We start from the raw sequence: 26,387 nt of genomic DNA, 5'->3' as shown, positions 1-26,387 counted from the left end.
CCGTAATCATAACATAAACAAATTTAAAAAACACATTGAATGCATGAGCATTGATTTATTTTCTCTCAGCTGAGCCCTCTGACTTGAGGGTTTTGGTGACTTAATACGAGCTCAGCGAGATTTACTTCCAGACAGAAAACTGTCCTGTCACAGCAATTAAGTTAAGAGTCTTAGCCTTGATTTTTAAAAGATGGGAACCTTTGCATTTCCAGTGACCAGTTTATGAAACCAATTAAACTGTAGAACACTTTGTTCACATCTTTCAGCACAGCAATGATATTGGGCATTATACTAAGCTGTATTACTTTGTTATTGGAAAATATTTTCTTTTGCTCAGTTTTCTTTCAGGGCTTTTTCACACTTGAAAGTCCAAAACCAAGGTCTTAACCAAGGTTCATGTCTTTGTCACAATTAAATCCTGATAGTTTTGCCATTGCATTGTAGTTAAAGTAGCAAACTAAAGTGACCTACATTTAATGTTTTAATTACTTTTTTAAAGCAGTTAATTTGTTTCTTTAAAGCAGTTACAATGTGCTCAATTTATCACTGGCTGTCACTCATGCACAGTATTTCTCAGGACAGCAGTTTTCATAAATTTAATACACACCTTATACATATGCCTTACCAATTATTCTGGATTACATTTCTTAATTGATGAATTAGAAAGATGATAAGTCATGACTCGCCAACGCAATTACCCCAGCAGCAGGTCTGGCCATCTGGGAGAGTAGGAGTTTTCCCTGTTGGCCGGTTGACCCTGTGTGGCAACAGTTACACAAGCAACATCAATTTGATAAGACTATAAACAAGTTTTCATTCATCTTGATTGAGATTTAGATTACTGGTCCAGATTAGACCAGCCTTTTGGCTTCTTGTGTGGCACGAGGTTACATTAATAAATTCATCTGAGTCGAATCATGATTTTTACTGTTATGCATTTCTGCCTTTTCTTCTTCTCACTATGTTGGCCGGATGCTATGCTGCCTTTGCAAAGGGTGCCAGCTGTAAATACCAGAAGTGGGATTTTAAGTTCATTTTCAGAACCAAAAGCAATTTTCTTGGTTTCACCAATAAAAAACTAGACTTAGAATATGTTTAAAAATTCAAGGCAGACAGATGAGCTGAGGATGCTCGGTGACCTTGCCTGAAGGCATCAACAGCAACAAGCTGAGTGGAACACGAGGAAAAGCTTAATCCATTTCCCTGTGTGATGTTCACATCGGTCAAGGAATTAAAAGTGTTGTAAATTCCTCTGCTGACATTTTCCAGCTTCACATTGTTTCCCATACCTCAACAAGAAACTAAACAAACATTTCTTTAACATGACACAACCATTGCTTTACTTGTCCTCTTTAATGGTTTAATGAGCCAAGAATCCAGGCCTCTGTGGTACATTTTGACCTGGAGGCAAAAATGTACTGAATATATTAATATGCACCATGCTAACTATGATTTCAAAAGAGGGCGATGCCAGATACTCAGGTCAGTGTGCAGATGCATTAAAAAGATTAATGTTACATCTAAAATGTTTGATATTAAGTAAGAGGAAAAATCCTGTTGAAAGAAATGAATTTTTGATAATGCGAACGACGTGGGTTCAGTAGATTCTGTCGTTTGGTTTTATTTAGTTCTCTGATGCTATAAGAGTGGTGTAAGACATCAAGATTAACAGCTGAGGTTACTCACATTTCAGCAGGTCTATGGTCAGGACCTCAATACGATGACTTGACGTCCTGATCACTAGTCTACAGATGCCAGCGCCCCTGTAAAAGAAGCTTTAGCTTAATTTTTCTGCAATAGAAAGAGCTGTGAACACCTTTATATGTCTTAGTTCTCTCCCCTCCCAAACGACCCATGGGAGTGTCTCTGGAAGTGTCCAACGGTGAAAGGCCCTGGACCTTCATCGCCATGATATAAGAATATGGAATGGTGATAGTTTGATTAGTTTGATCTAACAAAACATACCAGCTTTCCATTATCACCTTAGCTGAACAGTACATGTTTGCATATGTAACAGTGGATTACAGTGGGTGGTAGAGCAGTTCCTTCACAGTCTTAAAACGGGTAGCACTGCCTTTGGGATTCCAAATCAATAGAGTATTTTGAATCAATAATATTGGTTTCTTATAGGCGGTAACATCAAGTCTCCAAAGATTTTGAATTGATTTATGTTCAAAACAGCCTTCCATGTGCCTCTGCCCTGACAATTTTAGATTCTAGACATGTAGAGCTGGTAGAATCCATATGGATTTTTTGATGGTCCACCGAACCACCGATGCGGAGCCTCACCATGACTAGTCCCTGTATTCCCAAAGTCTGGTATACCATTGATTTAGCAAGAAACTATCCTCATTTTGAATTCACCAGAAGATGCTTCACCAGCTTTTAATGTGAGATCATGATATCCAGACAGAAAGCCCTGCAACAGGTCCAGAGCCCTCTGACAGAACATTGAGTTGGGTTGGTGGTGAAAGCTCAGGAATCATCTCTTCACTGGAAATGCTGCAGCCAAGTTAGTTGATTTGCCAAGAGTCAAAAAGATGATAATGACAGTGGCAGTAGAAACGGGCTTGGAACACAACATGTACTCATTGGCACATTTCTTGTTTACTTATCCTGGAGATTTAGCAAAATTAGCATATTTTTGTCCACCTGATGAATTTAACTTCAATATTCATTTCCTCTTTTTACCATGACCATTTACATAATTCTGTTTACCTCTATACAGGTCTCCAACAACTCCTTAGGGAAATATCTGAAAACAGCTGCCTGTTGAAGCCAAACACAATAGACTACACTAGAGCTGCTTTAAGATATGCACTGAAGTCCTAATCAGGGACTGCAGAGACTGGGTCAGTATTTACTGTATATGTCTTGTCCTGACTCCTGCATGCTTTACTGTAGTGTGCCTCCCCCCGTCTGAATGTTCTGGACATTTTCCTGTTGTTGTGAACACATGTGACCCAGACAATCTCCTTAAAGGCAAACTCCGGTAAATGTCCCAGCACAATTGTGTAAACATTTTCCACAGTTCATGTCTGAAAATGGCTTACAAGAGCCAAACTCAAATTCTGTCTGAGAAAAGTGAAATATGAGTTGAAACTCACATCAAATACTCGATAGGGTCGAGTGGGTAGATTTCTACAAGCAACCGCTTTTTACAGACAAGGACCCATGTGTTTTACTCTTTGTATAACAAGGAGCTAAACCAAGCCTGGATATGTCAATACTCTGAGTTTCCATCAGGTTCAGGCGAAGTTGTGTAACTTCAGTACACAAATATCTCTTGCTGTTCGCTGTTCTTTTTTCAAAGTCAACTAAATTTTCCCTTATTCTTTGAGTTGCTGAAGGTTGATGTGTTGACTCACTGTCTCTTTTTATTCTTCAAATGCACAGCTGGAGCCACCAGTTTGTGCTGACGGCAGAGAGATACATAATTGAAACTGATATCAGCAGAATGACTGTGCAGAGACAGAACCATTGAAAAAAGCAATCATGTCTGTGAATTATGTTTATTCAATGTGTAGCCTACTCTCTGCTTTCCAGAGTCTACTTTTAAATAAAATTAAGATTTTAGGTGATTTAATTAGTTACCTAATTTATTATTTCAAATGTCTTTTTAATTTGTTTGTGAAATTACCTTGATTTCTTTTTGCAAGCTGCGGCTTTTATACCTGTAACACACTGGGTTTATCAGTGATGTGTAAATGTTTTGCAAGTGAAATGTTACACTAAAAACTATGAATGCAACTTTGTGCAACGAAGCTTTTGTGAAATGGGAGGGGAAAAAATGCACCCTCACTCTGACACACATTGCAACGTCTGAGGTCAAATATTGTTTTTCAGTGACGATGCAAAACAATACTCGGCTAGAGCAAAGCTAAGTATGGACTAAGGGAAAGCGGCGAGCTGATGTGACTTGAGAGACCATGCATTAGCATTACGACAGGACGATGATGAGAAATGGAAGAGGAACCTGGGGTTTTCCATGCAAACCAGGCTCAGAGCGCAGATACAGCCGAGACATAGCAGACGAGAGGCACAGCAGAGTGTGCTCATGAATAAAACATAGTATCATAACAAGAGAGTAAAACTTTACTCCTTGAAACCTGAGTTTACAGATGGAGAATGCTTCCCTCCGCCCTGAGACTCCCAGGACCTGGAACATTTTAGTTTTGTCCTTGTCACTCGAAACAGATTTCTAAGTTGTACGACTATGATAATAAAGTAAAAGCTTCTGGGCAGTTGCCATTAAATAAGGTTTTTTAAAATTTCTCCTTTGGGCAAATGCAGACTGATTTACCTGCTTTAAGTTCTTCATGTTGTAGGACTCCATCAGTAATCATCATGTGCTGGAGCTCATCCAAAATGCAGCAGGAGGGCCACTCAACCAGAAATTACCTTTAATTATGACAACATGTATTATTCAGTCAACCTTAATAACATTAATGGCCTTTTAATTAGAAAGGGTTATTTTTATTAACTTTCTCTACAAGACATAGACTTCCTAATGGTTGACTATTTTACTGCCAGAGTGAAACAGCCTTCTTGCCGTAATGAAAATGCCTGAGTTGATTCATTCCGTGATGAGATGAAGCACTTCACACCAGAGGGAGCGTGAGTCACTCCACTGCTTGGGGGAAGGAGAAGAAGAAGAAAAGATAGGAGGAGACTTGGAGGAGAAGGATCAAGAGTAAAGGGAAGGAAGTCAAGGGTGTGCTTGGAAGGAGAGAGGAGAAAGAGGAGACCAGAGAGGAGGAGATGAGAGGACGGGTTTTGTTTTGGCTCAGAGGGAAGTCATAAAATGTAATTTCGTCTATAAATGCGATGGCACAGACACTTTTTGTTTTTAAAGTTGGTGTCTGTAAAAGTTGGAACGAGTCTACAGACATTTTTCTGCGGGCTCTTTGCAGACAGACCTGAGAACTTGTTTGGTTAACTAGACAGTTTGCTATGTTGGCAAAACAAGTTTAGTGAGAGATTTTGCCAGTTTTACAAATACTGCGAATCAGACGCCACCGAAAAGACAAAACAACTCAACTATGCCAAACAGTTTGTCATGTCAGAATCACATTAAACCTTATGATCAAGAGGTTATGTTATGTCTGTTTGTTTGTTTGCTGGTTAGTTGGTTTGTTGTCAGTCAGATAACGTAAAAACTACTGAGAACATTTCCATGAAATTTAAGATCCAGATCTAGTGGATTTTAATTTGGTTTGATAGGGGAAGTTTGGGCCTCGGTGGATTTATGTGCTCGGTTAAGTGTCATTCCAGTTTAATGTGTTATCAACTAAAACTTGAATTATGTCAACGTATAAAAGTCTCAAATCATATTATATTAAAAATAAAAAGCAGCAACAACTTATAACTTAAGTTCTACATACAATCAAACTTAAATAATCACTTACATCATTTATTAAGTAATAGTTAATTATTCACTTGATGGTAGTGATAATGAATTTATGTAATGCAAACATGCTATCAGATATTCAAATCTTTCTTATCTGCTGGGATTTGTGTAGGAAATCCCTCAAAACAATAAAGGTTTTAATACAAATTCAACAGCGACTGTGCAGGGCTCCAGTTTTCAGAGACGAGGCTGCCTGCCGCTCCTGTTAACTTAGGACTGAGCAAATGAGCTGAATGAGAGCTGGTGTGGTTACATAAGCACATTACAGCCCATGCATGCATGCAAGCACACACACACACACACACTCCACACACACACACACACACACACACACACACACACACACACACACACACACACACACACACACACACACACACACACACACACACACACACACAAACAGGAACAACTTGGTGTTGCATTTTGCTGCCTGCAGTCTATCATTAACCTTGAATGTATTTCCACTGTGACCCCCCCACACTCTCTCTCTCACTTTCAGGCTGGATCAGGAGAGGTTAACTATCAATACGCAGGGCTGATGTGGAATGTGCCAGTGTGTCACAAGTGCTAGTCTTTGTTGTTTTCACAGATCGTATCACTGCGTTCTTTCCCATAATTTAGATGCATGAAGCTGCAGTTCTCCGTCGCGTAGCTTCATGCTGGGCACTCACGGGATTGTCAGCCATGTCACCATATGCTGCACCAATTAAAATGATTACAAACCTACATTTAGATCTCAGGCTTTGCTGAATTTATTTCTTTTTTGACATCTCCACTAGAGCTTATGCCAAATAAAACCCATTAAACCTGATGGAAAATATGCTTGCCATCCACTTTATTAAAAATAGTGTCTTGTCTTAGACAGTTTGTTGCTAATCGGTTAATGTGAAGGTTTGTGTTAAAGCCTTGACACAGTATAATAACTCTTTTCTTTAAATATCTGTCTTCAATTAAGGTTGACTATTTGAAACCTTTCCAGAGTTTGCATGTTTTTTCCAAGGCTCCCACCCACAGTCATGCAGACTCGGGTTAGACTCTACATTGACCTGAGGTGTAAATGGGAGCCTGAATGGTTATGTATCTCTGTGCGTTGGCCCTGTGATACACCACCTAACCTGCCTCTCTCCCAATGTCAGCAGAGATTGACTCCAGCAGTAAACCCTCTATATGAACCTCCGAGGATAAGTGGTGTAGATAATGGATGGATGTTTTCAAACCTTGTCAGGGTCATCCTTTCATACTGTATTTAAACATGTCTTCACCACTGTGATTAACAGGGCCGTGATAAAAGTTCCACCTCACCAAGACATGTAAAGTATAAAATACACCCACCATTGAATCTAGTTCACCAGAGTTCACGAAACATGTGGAAGGTGTGACACAGCTTGAGAGGCTGTGTAAATCACACTCTCAGTTTTGGCTGCCATTTTTTTCGTGTAAACAAATCAGATGCCTTCTGTACTTCCAGCTGTCATTACCATCGGAATTTACTTTGCATAGCGACAAAGAGAAAGTGCTCCGAACTGGCGTGTGAGTGTAATTCATACATCGGTGTGGGAAACAAAATGATCAATGCGTAAAAAACACTCCACAAATAATGTAGATCTACATCTCGTATTTATTTAATGTTGTAAAAGAGACAGACAGCAGGAGGAGGAGATTATTTTTTCCCATTTCAACAAACTAACAGCACTAATTGAGTTGTTTGAAATGATTCGGCGTGTGTGCGTGTGTGAGAGAGAGGCAGCGGAAATCAAACAGATGTTAGTTAAAGCTGCATTGGCAGTCACAGAGTGACAGAGTCATCCAGGGCTCAATGTTTTACCTCAGTATGATTTATCCTGACTTTTCCTTTTCCTGTTGGTGATACTAATCTTGAAATAACCCCCCATTTTCTATAAATTATATCTCACTTAGTTCTAAACCTGCCTGTTTGAAATGGGCTGTTTGCTCGACCTGTGGTGATGCTGGCTGCAGCTTTCTTTCTGAAACTGTTAACGTGACCTGCAGTAATTGAGCCGCAGCAAGTAAAGACCCGCAGCGGGGCTCGGTCCACAGAAACACTGTTGCTGCTCAAAGTTCGGTGAGGCTGGACTCAGTATGCAGAACCAGAATCAGTTGTTGACACTGCTGTCATGAAAGTGCCTGTGAGCACGATGTTGTCGTGATTTACAAAGTCAATAACATTAAGGAGTCCCAGCCATCGCTGCTACACAGCGCCAGTTGCCTGTTTATTAAAGTTTATTTATCTTGTGTCCAAATCGCACTAAATTTGACATCACACTTTCTTGGGCCCTTAATAATACTAGTGCCAAGTGTGAAGCTGATAGGGTTAGATGATGTCCTTAAATTATGCCAGACAGAGATTTCTGGAATTTCAAAGCAGACGTTCTTTCGTTAAGTTTCATGATGCCTATATGAGCATGATTAAATTTTCTAATCCTGTTTAATGATTGCCCAAAGATATCCTAATATTATTGTTTTTCATCATTTCAGACTTCACAAAACACATGAAATAGGTCTATTCTGAGACATGTATTGGTTTCTGCCTGGGAAAATGAAAAAAGTAATAATCAGTTAAAATAATATTTATCTCTGAGCCATCTCTTTAACCAAATCACACACATTTAGGCTTTCTAAGGTGATCATATTTTGACGAACTAATGTAGTAATTACTATAACATACAGTTTTACTTCCATTTACTTAGCCTCCCATGAAAGTGTTTGCACCCGCTGCAGGGGAGACCTGCCTCCTCCCACTTTAAAAAGCTCTGATATAGAGCAAATGTGCATATGTGTGAAATGGGATTAAGCTAATTTGATCATATCTGCTCTGGGTTGATTCTTTCTGTGCTTGGTTCAACAGGGATATGTAAAGCAGCACTTTGAAGTATAACCTATAATGAACACATGGTTTTGCTGGAAGGTGTCTTTTTGAGGTGTCCTACTGAATTAGATTTTTTTTTTTGTTTTACCTTCAGGTTAAAACCTGATGAAAGAAGCTCCGACCAAGTGAGCGGAATAAAGATTATTGATCATTATTGCAGTTTCTAACAAAATAAAATGGCAGGGAACTTGTAAAGCTGTGGGCTAAATCCAATTCAGACACATAACATACATTACACATTACAAGTCTGAAGTTGTTCAGGCTGATGACATGTCTTCAGCCCTTAAACATCTTAGTCCTCAAAGAAAATACAACAAAAGGTACTTTTTCCTTTTATCGTCTTTAAAATGTTACTGTGTATATTTCAGTGTGAATTTGTGCCCGTGTTTAAGCTAACAAACGAGGCAGGGGAGGGAGTGGGGGAAGAGGACATGTCAGCTGTCAAGTGCCTGTCAGGTTATGTAAATGCAGGGCGAAGGCAGGAACACAGCGAGGACACCATGCTCAGGGAGCTGGAAAAATTTTTTGCGTCACCGTGCATGATCAATCACCCATTGATCCCCTGCAGTGACATGATCTTCCAATACCCACTCAGTGTCAGAGGTACAGCGCCAGTCGCATCCAGACCCCCCCACCCCTCAAATAAACAAGCAGGGATGGAAAAAAAAATACATACATTTATTTTACAAGAAAGGGCACATTATTTTTTTTTGTACAAACTGTAAACTAAATACTGTAATAATTCTGAGGGTTATAAGCTTTGACATCACTTTCATGAATGAAACACCCAAAAACATGTAAATAAATAAATATATACTGTATATACTGCAAATAGACAGTGAATGTTGCATCTCACTGTAAATTATAATCCCACACCGGAGAAAACATACAGCATGTAAATTTGCTACACAGATTAAGGATTCTCGAAGATAAAAAGCACTTGTGTTCATCACGACTACATTTTGAACATCATTGTACAATACTCCCTGCTCTTCCATCCCTAAATACTGCCATACCTATTTTCTCTTTTTTTCTTTTTTTACATTAAACTTTGAATTGATGTCGAGGTAGGGACTCCGTCGTTATCCTAGACAGTTGAAGTGAGCTGAAACATCATCATTAAAATACTTCCACATTCCCAGGGCCTGACAGTGTTGCTTGGGCCTTCCGTCTTATCCCGTGCCCACCCCACCGCCCAAGGAAGAGGAGCAGGAGGGACTCTGCACTGTCAGATGTACTTAAATTGTCATTATTCATGCAACTACACTGACTGGGAGACCATGTGCTGTCATTAGAACTCCCCCAAAGCAACTTGTAGGGCAGCCTAGGAGAGACGCTCCAGATCAAACAAAGCATTTTGCTTGTGGGACGGTTTCCTGCATCGCCCTGCTCTGAAATCACAGCAGTGGCAGCTGGAAAGATGAGTCACTGAGTTGACAAGGTGAAAGCTCAGAGGGGGGGCAGACGCTTTTACATGGAGCCAAAATACTGCAGAGATCATTTCAACTCTCAGCTGGAGGTACACTTCTATAAAAAACATCTGGTAAACCTGTAAATGCCAATGATGTCAGGACAGATGACAGATTAATCTCTATTATCATTAAAAAAAGTATACCCCTACACTGCCCGCAGACTTCAGCTTATAAAACACTGGTTAACTCACAGTATAAGCTACAGTACAGCCACATTCAGCCAAAAAGAAAGATTTTGGCAACAGCAATAATATAAGAACAATAATGAAAAAACAGCCAGGTGGGGCTTTGATTCGGTGCTTTGAATCGGAACTACAGCAGAGGAGCGGTAGGCTCTGTCTGTTTAATAATAAATTCAATCTGTGTTAACATTGGGAACGCTCATCAAGTCGACAGAGGCAGCCAAGAGAAAGAGAAAGGAATAGGAGGATAGAGTGCGGAGGCGGAGGGAGAAGGGGAGGACCAAAATCTTCCTCAAGGCAGTTCTCTCCCATGTCCGATCCTGACAGATTATGTGCAGTCCACAATTTATTGCATGTTTGAGATGGCTTGTGTTTTGGAATAATTACAGAGGAGCTGGTGAAGAGTGAAAATGGAGCTGTTGAGCTGATATGGTCGAGAATTTCTAAAAGGCATAGGGCAGCACGTGTGATGGGGTATAATGTGGAAGTGGTAATAGAATTTGAGCACTTTGTAAATTAACTTAATTCATAATAAAAAAAAACATATACAACTTATTCCAGTTCATAAATATTGGCTTTTGAAGTGATAGAGCAGCAAATGGCAGAAGCTGAGGACATGGAGGCAGAGAGGACAATGAGTTGCTTTTGTGTCATTGGCCGAGCCATGTATTGAGCTAAAAGCTTTCCCCCGCTTTGTTGCCATCTAGATAGCATTGGATTTTCCACAGCAGGAAAATCAAATGCTTCGTTCAAGACCAATTGCTTTCTATCGGATCAGTTCTTCCCTTCCCTGACGAGCAATAGTTTCACGCCTTCATGGACAAACACAGCACAGGGTGGAGGCCTGACAAACAATGGCGGCAAAAATGCAGAGACTTAAACCAGAGCACCAATGGTGTCAAGCTCTGACATTTACGTTCAACGTGCATTGACTTTGCATTTACTTAAGCTCTGAAAAATATGCACTTTAATTTCATTCAAGATATATATTAAAAAAATCGTCATCTTGTTTATCTTTGAATATATAAATACTGGTTCAAATTATTTATTAAGAGATAGAAAAGTCTTGAAATTGTTTATTACAATGGCCACAAACACATAAAACTTTACTAACAACTGAAAAGAAGAAACAACTGAATTGTCTTAAAATTGAATAAATAACCGTTAAAATGCACCATTGCAAACTTTGATTCATTTTTTTCTACAGTTGTTCTCAGTCTGTTATAACCAGTAACTTATGGTGGCTAATGTTAGCTAATGTTAGGAAATTGAATATCAAATATTTCCGCCAGTTTAATTTGTGCTGCTTGGCAATTTGATTTGTAACAATAATAATAATTAGACAATTATTATGTAATTTTCAGTTGTGCCCATAGAGACCATTGTTCAGCAAATGCTAAGTTGTCTCACTCAAATTTAACTTTGAATATTTGAAATATCAATGTCATCAGTGCCCAGAGTGGAAGTAAGTAAAAGCAATGTAAATTTAGTTTTGAAAACTATATAATTAAAATGTATCAGGCAGCAGTAGTTTTACAGCAAATCTGTGGCAGGCACATTCATTCAAAATAAGAACTACCTTACTCAAAACTGCCTTTTCTTAACAATTTTATTCTAACATCAACACTTTCTGTACATTCTAATCATATTTTAGTGCTGCGTCCTTATTTTTAAAATGCAACTGTGCAAAGACAAATCTCTGGGAAAGGAGAATCAATAAAAACATGTCCAGTATCTTCAAGGTAATCCTCATCATGATGAGGTTTTATCCTGGACTCCCTGCAAACAGAACCACTGTCACACTGCATGCTCTACATCCCCACTACAGCACAGCATGGATTCCAGCATGAGCAATTTACAAAATCAGATATCTGCAAGTTAGCAAAAGGTCACTAAGTGTCACTTGGATTCCAGCTGAGCAAACTCTGCTGCTGCTGCTCTGCCTCCTCGGTCCAAGTGCAGAAGTTTAGATGTGTACAGATTTACATTCTTTTTTAATTACGTACTGACGGCCTTTGCCAAAAATAGAATCATTAGTGCCGCTTTAAGTGGGCAGAGAAGGGACTTAAAATGGAGGGCTGCCAGGGGAGCGAGAGAGGAGGGAGCAGGCCCGAAAGAGAGAAAGCAAACATTAAGAAAACGTGGCACAGGTGTACAGGCCTGTGCTGACTGAGGAAATGGTGAGGAGGAGGAAGAGGAGAGAAGAGTTTGAGAATGGTGAACAAAAAAGGGTAGCACGAGGGAGATGGGACTTTGCTGACTGAGCAATGGAGCGAGAGGGCTCAAGAGATAGTTTGCCAAAGAGAAGCAGATGTGGGAGACAAAGCTAATGAAGTGAGGGAGCGAGGAAGAGAAATGGACCAAACTTCAGTTGAGCCTGTCATCTCGGTCCCAGGTGGAGATGACCGAGGACTGCTCAGAATATAGACTACAGGGGAAGGAGAGTTGACCTTATAGGAGCACCTTTTTCTATGCCACATTCTTTGTTTCTGTCCCTCACACACATCTGTCAGACCCTGGACCTTTCAAGCTTTATAAAGATTTGGATCTGGAAAAACTTAAGGGAAAGCGGGGGGTGTAAAAATTAAATATCTTGGCTTAAGGTATGGAACTCCATCAAGTGCATCCCACCTGTTTTAGTTTGGATCAGAACATTGTTACTTTGGTGTATGAAGTCATTTTAGAAAAATAAATAACAACTGCAATACAGGTGATTCGGTTTTGCAACAAAATCATCCATAGAAATGTACTGAAGAGAAATAACTGCAAAAAACAACTAATTATACCGAACCAAAACCAATTCACCAACATTGTTCTCGCTTCCATGAAACACATATAAAGCACCTATACCTACAAGACATTTTTTCTAATGGTTACTACATCTTGCTCCACTGTATATACTGTGTTGAAGTTTTTCCAGGACAGTGTCAGTACTGTACAGTATACATGTGCAGATGTACACATCTTTCTCTGAATACTGTTCAAAAATGTATACATGTGCACATAGCTAGTGTTCTGCATTAATATTCACATTATCAACATTTATCATCAAATGTGGCAATTTCATCAATAAATGCTGAGAGTATTTTGCAGATAGTTATATCCAGGATAAAGTGCCTTTACTTTAAAACATTCTGTAGGTTTTTCCATGTGGATTTATGTAGACAGTCTTGACGTCCTGTCCCCCTTACTGTTTCAGTCATATTCTTAGAGATGTCTGTCTCTTTTGTTTCTTTTTGCTGTCCTTCTGTGTAAGCTTTTTTCGTCCCCTTGTGTGTACATACATGCCTCGGTGTACTCCAATCTATCTTTGCTTTTCTCAACATGACAGAGCTTTATGCTGTCCGTTCTGCGTTATGGGATTGATCTTTTCCAGCGTGACCTCAGTGTCGCTGTCTAAATTCCCAGAGACGGCTGGGGACAGTTTCTCCAGGGCGTTGTTGACCATCCCTACCTCGATCTCTCCTCCACATCCGTCCTTCTTCTGTAACTCCTCCTCCTGACACAGGATGCTGTGTGGAATCACGTAGCTGGCTGAATGGTTGCCCTCCTTTGGGATGTGACTCTTGGGCTGATACTGGCAGTTTGGGTTTGAGGTAGGGGCACCCATGTTGTTGTTAATACTGACGATCTCAATGGCGTTGCTCCCTGGGCAGAGCCGGTGGCAACCCAGGAGGATGGAGAAGGCCTTGCGGAAGTCAGCGTTGAAGGCATAAATGATGGGGTTGAGCGAGGAGTTAGCCCAGCCAAACCACACAAACACGTCAAAGGTGGTGGAGCTGATACAGGGGAAGTCCGTGGCACCATCTGGCAAGTTTGGCTCACAGAATGGAACCATGCAGTTAAGGATGAAGAAGGGCAACCAGCAGCACACAAACACCCCCATGATGACTGAGAGTGTCTTTAAGACTTTGGTTTCTCGTTTGAACGACATTTTGAAAGAGCTCTCACTTTCTATGTTCGAACTATTCCCCATGCTGCTGTGACGGTTTTTGGCACTCTCTGCTGCCCGCTCCAGGGCAGATATTCTCCGTATCTGTTTCTGGGCAATGCGGTAGATCCGGGTATAGGTGACGATCATAATAGCCACAGGGATGTAGAAGCTGATAAGGGAGGAGGAGATGGCGTAGGTCCTGTTAAGGCTGGAGTCACAGTTGTCAGGTGGAAGATCACCAGGGTAAGTTCCATTAAGCTCTGCGTAACTAGTGGTCTGAGCTTTGTGCCAGTTAAGCTGGACAGGAATGAAGGAGATGAGAACAGACAGGGTCCATGCCACACTGATCATCAGACACGCTACTTTAGGGGTCATCTTGCGTTCATAGCGGAATGGGCTCGAGATGGCCCAGTAACGGTCGACACTAATCACACACAGGTTCAATATAGAGGCAGTGGAGCACATGATGTCAAATGCCACCCAGACATTGCAGAAGGCGCCAAATGGCCAAAACCCCACGATCTCTGTCGCCGCCTTCCATGGCATCACCAAGATAGCCACCAGAAGGTCAGAAATGGCAAGAGAGATGACGAAAAAGTTGGTAACCTTCGATCTGAGGTGTCGAAACTTGGTGACAGCAGCGCACACAAGCGTGTTGCCTAGCAGCGTTGTGAAGATGAGGAGGGAGAGGAAACATCCTGTCAGCACACGTTTGGACGAGTCTCTCTCTGGAAGCAGCTGCTTGCCGTCTCGAACCGTTGAGAAATTCTGATCCATTGTTTATGTTACACTGCTAATAAAGTGAGAGAGGGGGTGGGTGAGGGGGGTGTCAACAGTCACCCCATCACATCCCCAGCCCGCAGCAGCTGCGCCTCTCTGGGGTAGAGTTTTAGACGGACAGCGTAGCTGGCGGAGAGGTCAACTGTCTCGGCACCAGCTCTCCCACAGACTGGGTCATCCATAGGCTCCTTGTCACCACCACCATCCTTGCAGAAGAGCTGCTATAAATATTTCTGAAATATATTTTCTGAAATTTGCCCCACAAAAATTCCTGGTTGATAGAATCCTGCAGCAGCTGTACAGGCAGCAGACATTCTACTGTGGAAATAAGGAAGAATATTCCAGCAGTTGTCTCCAATTACTTTTGTTGCCAAAAAAGCAGCTTTGTAGTGAAAAAAGCAGCAGTAAAAATGATATTTAATGAAAAGTCATTGTTTGCTCCTCTCACTGTTTGCCCCAGCTGTCAAGCCCTCAGCCAAAGTTTCACAGCATATTGTTGCCGAGCTGTTGAGTAAACAGAAGCTTGGCCAATCATTAGACTTATATACCACCTCATCAATAACTTGTATTGATGGTTTTCGCGCTGCGTTTATCTGATTTGTTTAATGATCCTCGAGGCGTGTCTGTGTGATTATACTGGTGCCTGCATCGACACTGGTCCACCCCCGGCTGCTATAGGTGCTGTGTTCTATTTTATTTTAATTTCTGAGCTTCCTGTCAGTACATGGCACCATCTCCTGCAGAACATTTCCACCTGAGTGTTAAAAAGAAATGAGGCTGAAAACAGCATTGAAAAGTCTCAACAGTTCATTTTGAAAGCAGAGGCATGCTTGTTAAATGTCTTAGAAGCACATCAAAATCTCAGGTCCTTTTTTTTTTAAATGCTTTTCCATGTCGCTGTAATCCAGGTGCGAGTCCATGCGTGTGCACACAGCAAAAAAAAGACTGGTCAGCTTTTAAAACACATTCAAGAGTTGTTATGGCCACCCACCTAAATGATCTATGGCTGTGAAATCCCCGTGTCTTACTACAGAAGCGTAGTTTATGTTCTTAATTTTGCGCCAGCCTGCGGTCCGCTCCGTGGATGAGGACAGCTCAGGACCAGCGGCAAAGTCTTGTGCTGGTTGAAGTGAATCCAAAATCAACTCTGCTAATTAAGCGGGTAAACGTAAATATCCAGTCCTCCAAAGATCCACATCCCCTCGGCTTGCATCCAACTTGTATCTTGGTAAGGAGTGAAAGGGAAGGAGCTCACCCTCCTTGCGCTCCCCTCCATGGACAGTCAGCCATGTCACCCCTGCTCTCAGGGGTCCCCAGGTGATTTATCGCTCCTTATGCGTTTCTTTTTGGGCTCATCCTTTACGCAGTTACCCTGCGATGTGTCTGCGGTCCGACTTGCCGGCGGAGAGTGATGGGAATGACCCTGGTCTTTCCAAGACCGTTTTCCTGCGCGCCCCTCTCTCTCTGCTCAGCAGCTTCCCGCTGCTGTGCGCCACGGTCTCTGCTACAACTGCTCCATCTATCCAGGGGGAGTTGTGAGGACCAAAGCCACCCAAATGTATGCTCCTATGAGCCCCCCTTTGTCGCTTAGGTGTTTGGCCACACGATTTATGATGGCATGTACTCCTGCAATCAAAATGTATAACTGTGTTGCATTGATTTAAATTATAATTTTGGGAGAAACTGCAAAACTGTCCCTCACAGTTTATGTGATGTCAATTTCTAAAACCTGACATCCTGAGATTTTTCTTATACATTTCTAGGTTACCAAAACGATAAACTGTCTAACCCAACCTCCTTCTGAACCTCACTGTTATATTATTTTACAACAACAGCTATAATGGTATTCCCTTTATTTGCACAAGCTTTGTTTTATACTTCACCTACAATGAGAAAAGCTAAAACAATTGTAAAGTCACAAAAAGAAAAGAGGAGCTAAAAATTAAGGTGCCGTCCTGAGGTGAACCTGCAGCGAGCAGCCATGCACACGGAGGTACAATGAGGCCATCTACTGGGTGCATTGTGGGAGAGTGTGTGAGAGTGATGGGATCTGAGAGAGGAGGACACACCGCACACACAGCCTCGCGTGTCCTGCTCTGCTGCGCTCTCTCATGCGCGCCTCTGAGCCTCGCCGATGCGGCGCGTCATCAGCCTCTCGTCCTTTTACGCATGACGCGCGCGGTTCAGAGGAACGATGACCGATACCGGCACAATTCCATATCACTGCCACCTTTCACTATAGTTTCAAAATCCAGGCTAGATTCCGAATATGATTCAATTTTGGCCTGTTGTGTGGAGACGTGGAGAACACGTGTAATATACGGTTGTAGCAGAAACCCAGGCTATAATTATATTATGTCAATAATTTAACAAGTGGAGAGGAGAGTCACTCTCTCTCTCTTTTTCTCTTTTCATTGAGGCAGGCAGCGGCGCCGCTGCAGACACGCAGGCGGCGTGGACACGCGCACAGACGCGTGCGAGCCGCAGCAGTTGTTGCATAAACGTCACTTCGATAAACATTACAAAACAACTCGGAAATAGATTAGAGTCCCAAGAGCCAGGCTGCACCAGGAAGAGCCCTGAATAAAGGGAGACACTGTGTGTGTGTGTGTGTGTGTGTGTGTGTGTGTGTGTGTGTGTGTGCGTGTGTGTGTGTGTGTTACATCTTAAAGAACTTCCCAATGTTAATACTGACCTTGTCAGGACCACGAGGACCATAGATCGGTGTTAATGAAGCTAAAAATAATTTGCGAGGTTCTGGTTAAGGTTAGAGGTGAAGTCCTACAAGGGATGTGCAAACGTGTGTGGGGGGGGGGGGGAGAGAGAGAGAGAGAGAGAGAGAGAGAGAGAGAGAGAGAGAGAGAGAGAGATGTGGATTACAGAGGCTAATACTATCATGCTGGCTGCCTGGCCAGTTTGCATTTGAACTATTTAGCAAGATTAAATCCTCAATGGGCCCTGTGTGTGTGTGTGTGTGTGTGTCACTCTTGTTAGGTGTGTCTGACTTATATGTGCGCATCCATGACTCTGCATGCTTGTGTGTGTCTTTGTGGAAAAAAAGAAAAGAAAAAGGAAGCATGTGTGTTTGCATACTGTGTGTTTGCATACTGTGTGTGTGCGCGTGCGTGCGTGTGTGAGTAATACATGTAGACAAGCCAAGTGTAAGAGGCCTGGCAGACACAACGCCCACATTTCCCTGTAGCACAGAGCCAGGGTGTGCGTGCAGCCCACAAAGTTCAAACCAAGACCACGTCACACACAGACACACACATAGACTCACTCACTCACACATGCACACACAACCAGCCATGCAGGGTAATTTATGTATGCTCCAAAAAGCAAATAGAATAGAATAGAATAAAACTGATTTGGTGACCAGAAATCTCTTTTTGGGATGAATTTCTTTTCCTGTACTTATAGCCCCACCAAATCTAAAAAAAACACACACAAGAGTTCTGGGTTTTTTCAATCAAATTTAAAACTGGCATCAATCTTTGTAATGAGGCGAGTGTAAATTGATTCTATTTGATGATGAACTGGTGCCACAAAACTTTGCATAACTTCTCATCATGCCGAGTGAACGGCATTTCACTCCTGGCCACCGGTTATTCCAACAGGCAATGACATGAAGGAGATAACCAAAACTCTCACTGTGCCTGTGGGGAACATGCCGATCTCTGAGTGTGTGTATGTGTGTGTGTGTGTGTGTGTGTGTGTGTGTGTGTGTGTGTGTGTGTGTGTGTGTGTGTGCGGGGGGGGGGGGGGGGGGGGTCCTTTAATTTTCTAGGATTAATCCTGAATCCAGTTCAATTTCAAAGATTTAATGCTGCACAGGCGGCCAAAATCTGCAGGGGACAGCTCAGAGATTAATTTTTGGCACTCAACACAAAGTTGATAATGCAATTGAATATTGAGGAAAAAGATTCAAAAAGCAATGATCTACACACATTTACATTTGTATTAGTGTTATCATAAATGGAACTGCCAGAAGGGGAGTGTGTAGGCAAAATAACAAGATTTTTTTTCTTTTGTGATGAACGCTTTATTGGCATTTTGACACATTTGAAGCACGTGACAAGTATTTAATGGTCGGACAGCTATCAATATTAAAGTCTGTGCTTGTACATGGAAAGTAAAGAAGTGCTGAGAACAAATGGATGAAAGAGACAAATAAAAAAATAAGGAGACACAAAACAATGCAGAGCGACAGCGTACGTCGACACTCGGCAATATCAAACACAGCAACAATTCAAGCCACTACCCATAAAAGCATCGGAAATGTATCCAGGACCTGAACCCTTGAGCCTCTACCAGGTCAACATGCTAATCTGGCCCTCTGATGGAGAGATAACTCTCCCATATAAAATAACAATATATTTTAGTGCATGTACAAAATGTTCAATTGAATCTCTAATTTAGTGCAGTACATTTACAGAAGTTAATGTTGCTGAAGAACTCTGCCGAAGTGATAGCCTGTATTTATTACGTCTCATTGAAGCCTTGTTGTTTTTCTCCAATAATAATTGGAGCTCTTATCTGAATACAACAATGAATACTCAGCATGCGTAGAAATTATTTGTCGTTCTGTCCACTCCATTAAATCTTTCACATAAAGTTTCATCTGTAAGTGGTATTATGAATGATACAGTATACAGCGACCATAATCGACAACCTTCTGTATCAATGATATAGTTATTTATAAAAGTAAGTGTTTGAATGAGGTGGAATCCCATCGATGGTCAAAAGGATGACTGGCATATGCAAACAAAGTCAAGAGAGCAAAACAATCAATAACACAGTCAGAGGCTCTTTGGCCGACAGCATCTATCAACAGCATATTAAAGAGAAGCCAATAGTGTAAAGTGCAGTCTTTAGAGTAGATGTTTACTTTCAGGAGAGATTGCTTTTGAAAGGCTTATTGGTTTTTCTCTGTAACAAAAGAAATCTCATTTAAACTGTGATAATAAAACATGAGTGGAAATCAATGAGACGCGTATCAAGGTGATCGCCATGATGACAACGTTTTCCAAGACAGCATGAGGTTATTCTCTGTGAAATGAAAAGCCAAGAACTGTCAGATGTTACTGACTCGTTTTATATGTGTTACAGGGCGGGGAGAAGACTCTGTGTGTTTGTGGAGGGACGTCCAAGGAAGAATAAGAGACTACTCTGCCACAAAGATGTCCCACTAAGACAAAAAATAAAGAGACCAGTTTAAGGACTGCGTCTATATATCTATTTCACTCTTTTCGCTCTCTCTCTTTCACACACACTATCTGTCTCTCATCCTTCTTCCAAATCCTCTTTGTCAGTGTGACATCCATCAGGTCGCAGGTTGTTGTCGAGGCTCTAACCACCAGACACCCAGCATGAAGGAAATGTGCTGCACTAATCCCACTACCGAGATTCACCAGCAGACAAATTCCCACCCACCCACACTCACACACACACACACACACAGCTACCCTTGACATTCAACAATACTGCTGAGATTCGCTCGCTGACACACACAGCAACTTTAATGACATTCAACAATAACAACATAAGCCTCCACACTGTTAATCTTAGGCAGCGCAATCAAAACCTGTGCTCTATGTGCATGTGTGTGTGTGTCATTACATGCATTTGTGGCTCATTGCAGTGTACGGCAGCTTTTTTGTGCGACAGAAGATTATTGCTGTTTCCAGAAGGACCTCTGGCTGATCTCATTGAGCCATTTGTGACTTGTGTTTAATCCCTGCACTGCACATATTCCAGAGATTTCTTTTCCACTATGTGCTCACACACTGGCAAGTACTAGTGGTTCTTATGTTCCTTTCTTGTTCTCGTTCTCCCTCATCTCTTCCTTTATAGCTGAGGATAAAAGATTCAGAGCGGTCACATTTGGACCATCTGCTGGCAGCAGTTTCATTTGATAAAGTAGGTTTATAATGATGTGAAAGCATCAGTCACGCACAACCCACACCCAACGTCACTCCATATCTATCTATTTATCTATCTAAATGAATAAACAAGATTACTTGCCAGAATATATTCATTTGACGCCAAAATAAAATTGCTCTATTATCCAACCAAATTTCAAAGGAATTTTAAAGTAACAGGTCAGTATAAAATGACCTGTAAAAGAATGTGTCATTTCAAAAGAATGGCAAATTTATTCATCTGTTCCTCCTCACAGCCTCCTCAGTATAAACACGCATCAAAGACAGAAAATCTCATCTCACTTAACTCCAGGTAGTGGTGTGTGTGTGTGTGTGTGTGTGTGTGTGTGTGTGTGTGTGTGTTTGTGTGTGTGTGTGAGATTCGTTATAGCAGCAGTAATGAAGGTGACAAGCCTACAGTGGCATGAAACAAGGGACACACAGTAAATGATGATGAGCGCAGCATCTTAACGCCCTCATCTGCTGAAACCTTTCCCTGAAACAAGGATCTCACCGATTTGCCTCCGGGTTGTGCGATCTAAAATTTATGAAATCTGTGCTTCTCAGCCAGGGTCGCTGGGGAGACTCAGCAACGGGGTATAATTTGCAACGAGCAATGAACGCAGAGACGGCAATCATCTTGTGACGTGGCACACATTGAGAATAACTTTCTCAAAAATGAAATTGACATGACTCTGGAGCTGGAACTGTACAGGAGAGAGAGAGTGAGAAAGAGAGTGAGAGTGAGAAAGAGAGTGAGAGTGAGAAAGAGAGAGAGGTACTGAGCTGGTCCTGTAGGTGAATGAAAGCTTCAGAATGAGAGTGTTGCAGGAGCAGAGCACACATCGGTTTGCTGTAAGTGCACAATCACACACACAGGCAGACACACATGGAGATAGAAACACCACAGTGACATTGATACCAACAGATATGTTTGACTAGAAAGAGAGAAGATATAAGATTAATTACTTCAAAAGAAGAACAGATTTCCAGAAGATGACAGGACCAGAGCTTTGCCTTCCAACTCAGTGTTCATTAACATGAGGATTAAAGTTTATTACATCCACCAAGTAGGTTATGTTTTCATTGTAGCCTTTCTGTCTGTCTGCAGGATTACACGAAAACTGCTGAACCAATTTTATTGAAATCTGGTGGATGGGACATGGATCAAGTAAGAAACCATTGACCTTTGGGACAGATTCGGACAAAAGAGCAGATCAATACCAATATTGAGAGAATGGAGGTTTTGTGACATTTGCAGAAATTGCAGGGATAGAACATGACATTGAAGGGGTAAAAAAATCAGGGAACTGATACCTATGAGTGTGTGTGCAATTTGGTGCAGCTTGATTGAACTGTTGGGCTTTGGTGGGTGAATCTTCTGAGTGCCATTTTGATGTTTTTCTTGCCGTCATACCTTCTCTCTTTTTATCTGCATACATCAGCTGCATTACTAAAAAACTACAGGAACGATTTCCATCTATTTTTGTGAAGGTGTGTGGCATGACCCAAGGAAGAACCCATTAACTTCTAGTGTGGTTCCAGATTAAGGGGCAGATCCCAGAATTATTTCCTTTCACTTTCTTTAACATGGCAAGATGCACTCTCCGAACACGCTACTAGTTGATTAATTCAGAAAGCACCAAATCAGTTTTAATTTGATTTTATATTTATCAATACATTTCTGTATATTGTATTATATTATATTAAGCCTGTCATTGTTATGCATTCATCCATTAAAGTCTCAATGATTATCCAGTCAGAACTGACTCCAGGGAGGGGAGTGAACCTGCTCGGGCTGTTTCATTCACTGCTGTGAGAGACAGACTCTCATCATTGCTATTGTCAATCTGATGGCGGCCGTCACAGTGTGTCCTGGAGTCCTGTCTGTAATAAAGCTTTAGCGGAACTGTCAGCAGCGGTGAGGAACTGTCAACTTTTGCTCTGTGCTCTCAGTACAATCGATACGGAAAGGAAACGAATATGTTGGCAAGAATCATTGGGAAAGATGTCAACTAAAGGGAGAGTATGTGACGTTGTGGACAAAGAGTGACATGATGTCAACCATGTTACATGTTAGCTGTCTGACATCATGGTTTCACATATCACCGTCATGACTTGCAGAGATGCTTTTTTTCCTTCTTTCGAACTCAATTCCTGGTAAAGGGAAACATTACTCTTATTATTTTAACACAGCAGTGAAAAGTGTGTGTGTACCTACACAATAAGTGAGTAAATACAATGTCTTTAACACACAAGGGGGTTAAGTCATGTGTTGAGCCTCATATGAATTATTAACATCAGCAAAGTGCACACCAATCTATTGGATTCTGCACCTATAACACGCAAACATAAACATGTCATAATGGTAACGTGTACTGATAAAGAATCAATGAGTAACAAATAAACATGTGATTTTATGTACAAAAATATATGAAAATACTCCAAACAGACGAGTGACTTAGCTCAGCAAGAAAAAGAGCCTGCAGGCGTCACGGCTCATGTTCATGATCAGTACTCGTTTTCCTGCTCGCTGATTTTACACATGCTCAATATGTTCAGATTTCTCTTCATGCACACACGCACACAGTTACTAGATTCATGGCATCTCCACAAATACACAAGTTGCCAGTATCGTAAAGTGTCATGTCTTATCATTTGTCACACGTATGATTTAGGAAAACCATAGATTCATAGCCCAGATGAAAATTAGGTTAGTCCATATGGTGAAGAGAGAGAGAGAAAAAAAACATCTGTCAGTATTGTCACAATGCATTGAAGTAACTGTAGGCGGGCTGCTGGAGATAGGGCTATCCTTCAAATACAAATACTCATTTAAGTTACGCAAATGAAAAAAAAAAAAAATCTATAACCCATCATATGATGTAAAATGCATTAATATTTCAGAGCACATTCAGATTTCTCCCTCTTTCTCCCCTTCTCTCTCCTTTTTCCTGTTGCTCATCGCTGTGCCATTGATGCTGTGTATCTCTGACACCACTACGCCTCTGCAGTGGAAGGCTAATTTATCTCCCGTAACCAGGTTCAGCACATGTACTCCCCCACACCACCATCACCCACGACCCACGCACAGCTCTGCAGTGGTCTCTCCCTGGGTATTTACTGCTATAGAGCGACAACGACCTTTATGTTTGGGGCACTTTGCCACATGTAAATATTCTGGCAAAAAAAAAATTGGGGCTGAATCATAATTCAGTCATTGTCCCTGTAATAGGCTTTTTTTAAACTCAGGTTACATTGATAATGGCAAATGGACGACATTTATACAGTCTATGCAGGTTTTCTAGACTTAACAACCACTTAGAGTTCAAGTCACATTCACCCATTCACCCCTCGCTTATTTATATCATCGCTTATATATTAGACATCATCATCATACAGACTATAAATCCCTTCTCTGTCATAAATCAAAAGTCTAAGTCAGATTGTAAACTCAGCTTCCTTTTGGATTTCATTTCACATCCCATAACCCCATTGGCTTTGCTCCATTGGCTCCATGTTCGGATAAAAATTGATTTTGAGATCTTATTGATCACCTTTAACGCTCGCCATATAAGTCAGCCTGCCTGCTATTGCCATCAGGATGCTTTGGAACGACCTGACGTAGGAGATAAGGCTTGCAGATTCAGTTATTTCTTCTAAATCACTTTTTTTTACTGACTTGCCTTTGTGTGATCATCTTCTTATCTTTTCATGTTTTATTGCTTTTATTTTCTTTATTTGTAATTACTGCTTTTATGGATTGCTGTTGTCTTTTATTGTTCCTATTCTTTTTAGTTGTAATTACAGCTTCTATGTGATGCTGTCTTGTTTTGATAATGTCAAAGCACTCAGTAAACCCTGTTTTTAAAAGTGCTGTATGAGAAAAGTTATTATTATTCACACATTGACGCACCCAGGCAATGTGGGATTCAGTGTCTTTCCAAAAATTGGCTCACCAAATAAATATATGTTATTAAGTTCCCATTACACAGTTTATGTATATTTCACATTACACAGATATTAATGTTATGTAGAACATGTGCATGGTTTAAGCAGAGAATGAAATAAAGACAGGCAGGCCAAATGGACATACAGAGACACACAAATGGAAAGGAGACCTCAATGAGCTCATTACTGCCATTCACAACCACAACCTGTGTAATCATTAATTCCCTGCACCTTTTTACCCGTCGCACTTGTTTGAAATTGCCAGTGTCCGTCGAGCTCTGTCTCTCCGCCTTCTCATAATTACCTCGTTCTAAATCAATAGCATCCATTTGTTTTCCTGATTAGAAAGTCACCTGAGTGGAAACACTTCCAAGGGCACAAAGACAATCGAGCTGGGTTTTCTTACTGATAAGCCATTGTTTAGTAAGAAGTGCTTAATTGCGACAATGCTCCAACAAGCCTTACTCATTGTTGAATTATGGATTTCACGTTATTGGTTGCAAAGGACGTCCTTGAAGTTCACAAGATGAAATAATAGGACTTGGGTGTGTTAAATGCGTAGGCTTTGTCATGTGTGATATAATTTGGCATCTTTACAGTTACGTGCTTTCAAAAATATGCTACAAGCAATGTGTTTGTTCTCTGTACCTATTTATTTTCTCCAAACAGCTTTTAATAGATCCTTTATATTTCTTTCTGCACGTCTTCACCTAAACTATTGAGATGTTATTGAATAATAATGTATTATTTAAAGAATACTTAACTAAAATGATCCCTCTCACATAAACTAAAGAAACAAAGGAGTAAAATTCATCTTTTAACACATCAAATTATGATAATTAGCCAGCACATTGCACTGTTTTTATTGGCAAAGCTGTAAGGAGAGTCCAGATGCATCCATCTTAATTTTACATAATACTTAATGCTGTCAGTAGTCATGTCCTTAGCTGCCTTTTTGACCCAAATTGAGTGAATAAATGTGCAGCTATGCGTGAAGACAAAGAGCAGGGTCTTAAATAAAAAAAAACAAAATAAAGTGGCTAAATTAAAATCTGCAGTGTTGGTCAAAGGAATATTTCTGCCCATATTGGCTTAAGAGGTTAAGGTGAAGTAAAAGAAAGTGTAAAAAATAAACCTCTTAGAAACAGAGAAAATACAATTTTTATCATGTGTTTCATGACTTATATAAGGTGATATTAATTAAAAAGTGATTTGATCATCAATACTAAGATTGTATTAGTGTCAAGAACAAAAATAGAACCATTTGTTCCTATTTTCATTTCATATCCCCCTGAACTGAAATCTATCAAGAGCTTTTTGGAAGAGTCAGCCTCCACAGCTCAAGCTCAAACTCCTTTTGACAAATCCTGACTGTGTGGGAGGCGCTATGATAGATATGCACAAGCAGCAGGACTTTCAAATCAAACAGAAAGGGAAACATCTTTTAAGACATCCCAGTGCTTATACCTTCAAGCTTTGAGGACATCATAAATGTGAAGTCAGACTGAAAAAAAGTCCCTCTGACTGACCAAAATCACAAAGCCACATGAAAGCACTAGAATGAACTGCAGATATATCACTGGAAGATGATTCATACACTGATGCTTACTTGTTAGAAACATTGCACCACAGCGATTTAGTTAAAATGTTGTGGTCCTCCTTTTTTTTTTTTCTTGTTTATGGTAGGAGTTAAAAGGATTTGAGCTTTTTGTCCCACATTGAGAAACCAAGGAAATGGATGGGAAAAGAAAGAGGAGATAAAGGAGGGGTGAGGCGGAGGACAAGTCACTATTCATTGGATGCAAGGGAGATGAGGGGGAAATGCTGCTTTTCAGAAGTCAATCTGT

The 26,387-nt window shown here is 40.9% G+C and overlaps 1 protein-coding gene and 1 long non-coding RNA gene across 2 annotated transcripts in view; both read right to left on the bottom strand.

The window, feature by feature from the left end:
* Nucleotides 1–618: 618 nt before the first annotated feature.
* The window catches only part of LOC109635768 (uncharacterized), a 29,165-nt gene continuing 3,396 nt past the window's right edge, over nt 619–26,387 (bottom strand). The window contains exons 2-3 of the long non-coding RNA XR_011238659.1: nt 1,687–1,763; nt 619–757 (exon numbers count right to left, since the gene is read on the bottom strand). This is a non-coding gene — a long non-coding RNA (uncharacterized lncRNA). The remainder of the gene's footprint in view (nt 758–1,686; nt 1,764–26,387) is intronic.
* drd1b (dopamine receptor D1b) lies at nt 7,014–16,486 on the bottom strand. Its single transcript, XM_069510033.1, has one exon. It carries the CDS (start codon nt 14,663–14,665, stop codon nt 13,274–13,276), a length of 1,392 nt encoding a protein of 463 aa, XP_069366134.1. The 5' UTR covers nt 14,666–16,486; the 3' UTR covers nt 7,014–13,273.

The sequence above is a fragment of the Paralichthys olivaceus genome, chromosome 15 (assembly GCF_024713975.1).
Source record: "Paralichthys olivaceus isolate ysfri-2021 chromosome 15, ASM2471397v2, whole genome shotgun sequence".
NCBI lineage: Eukaryota > Metazoa > Chordata > Actinopteri > Pleuronectiformes > Paralichthyidae > Paralichthys > Paralichthys olivaceus.
This window is presented reverse-complemented; position numbering and strand designations above follow the sequence as displayed.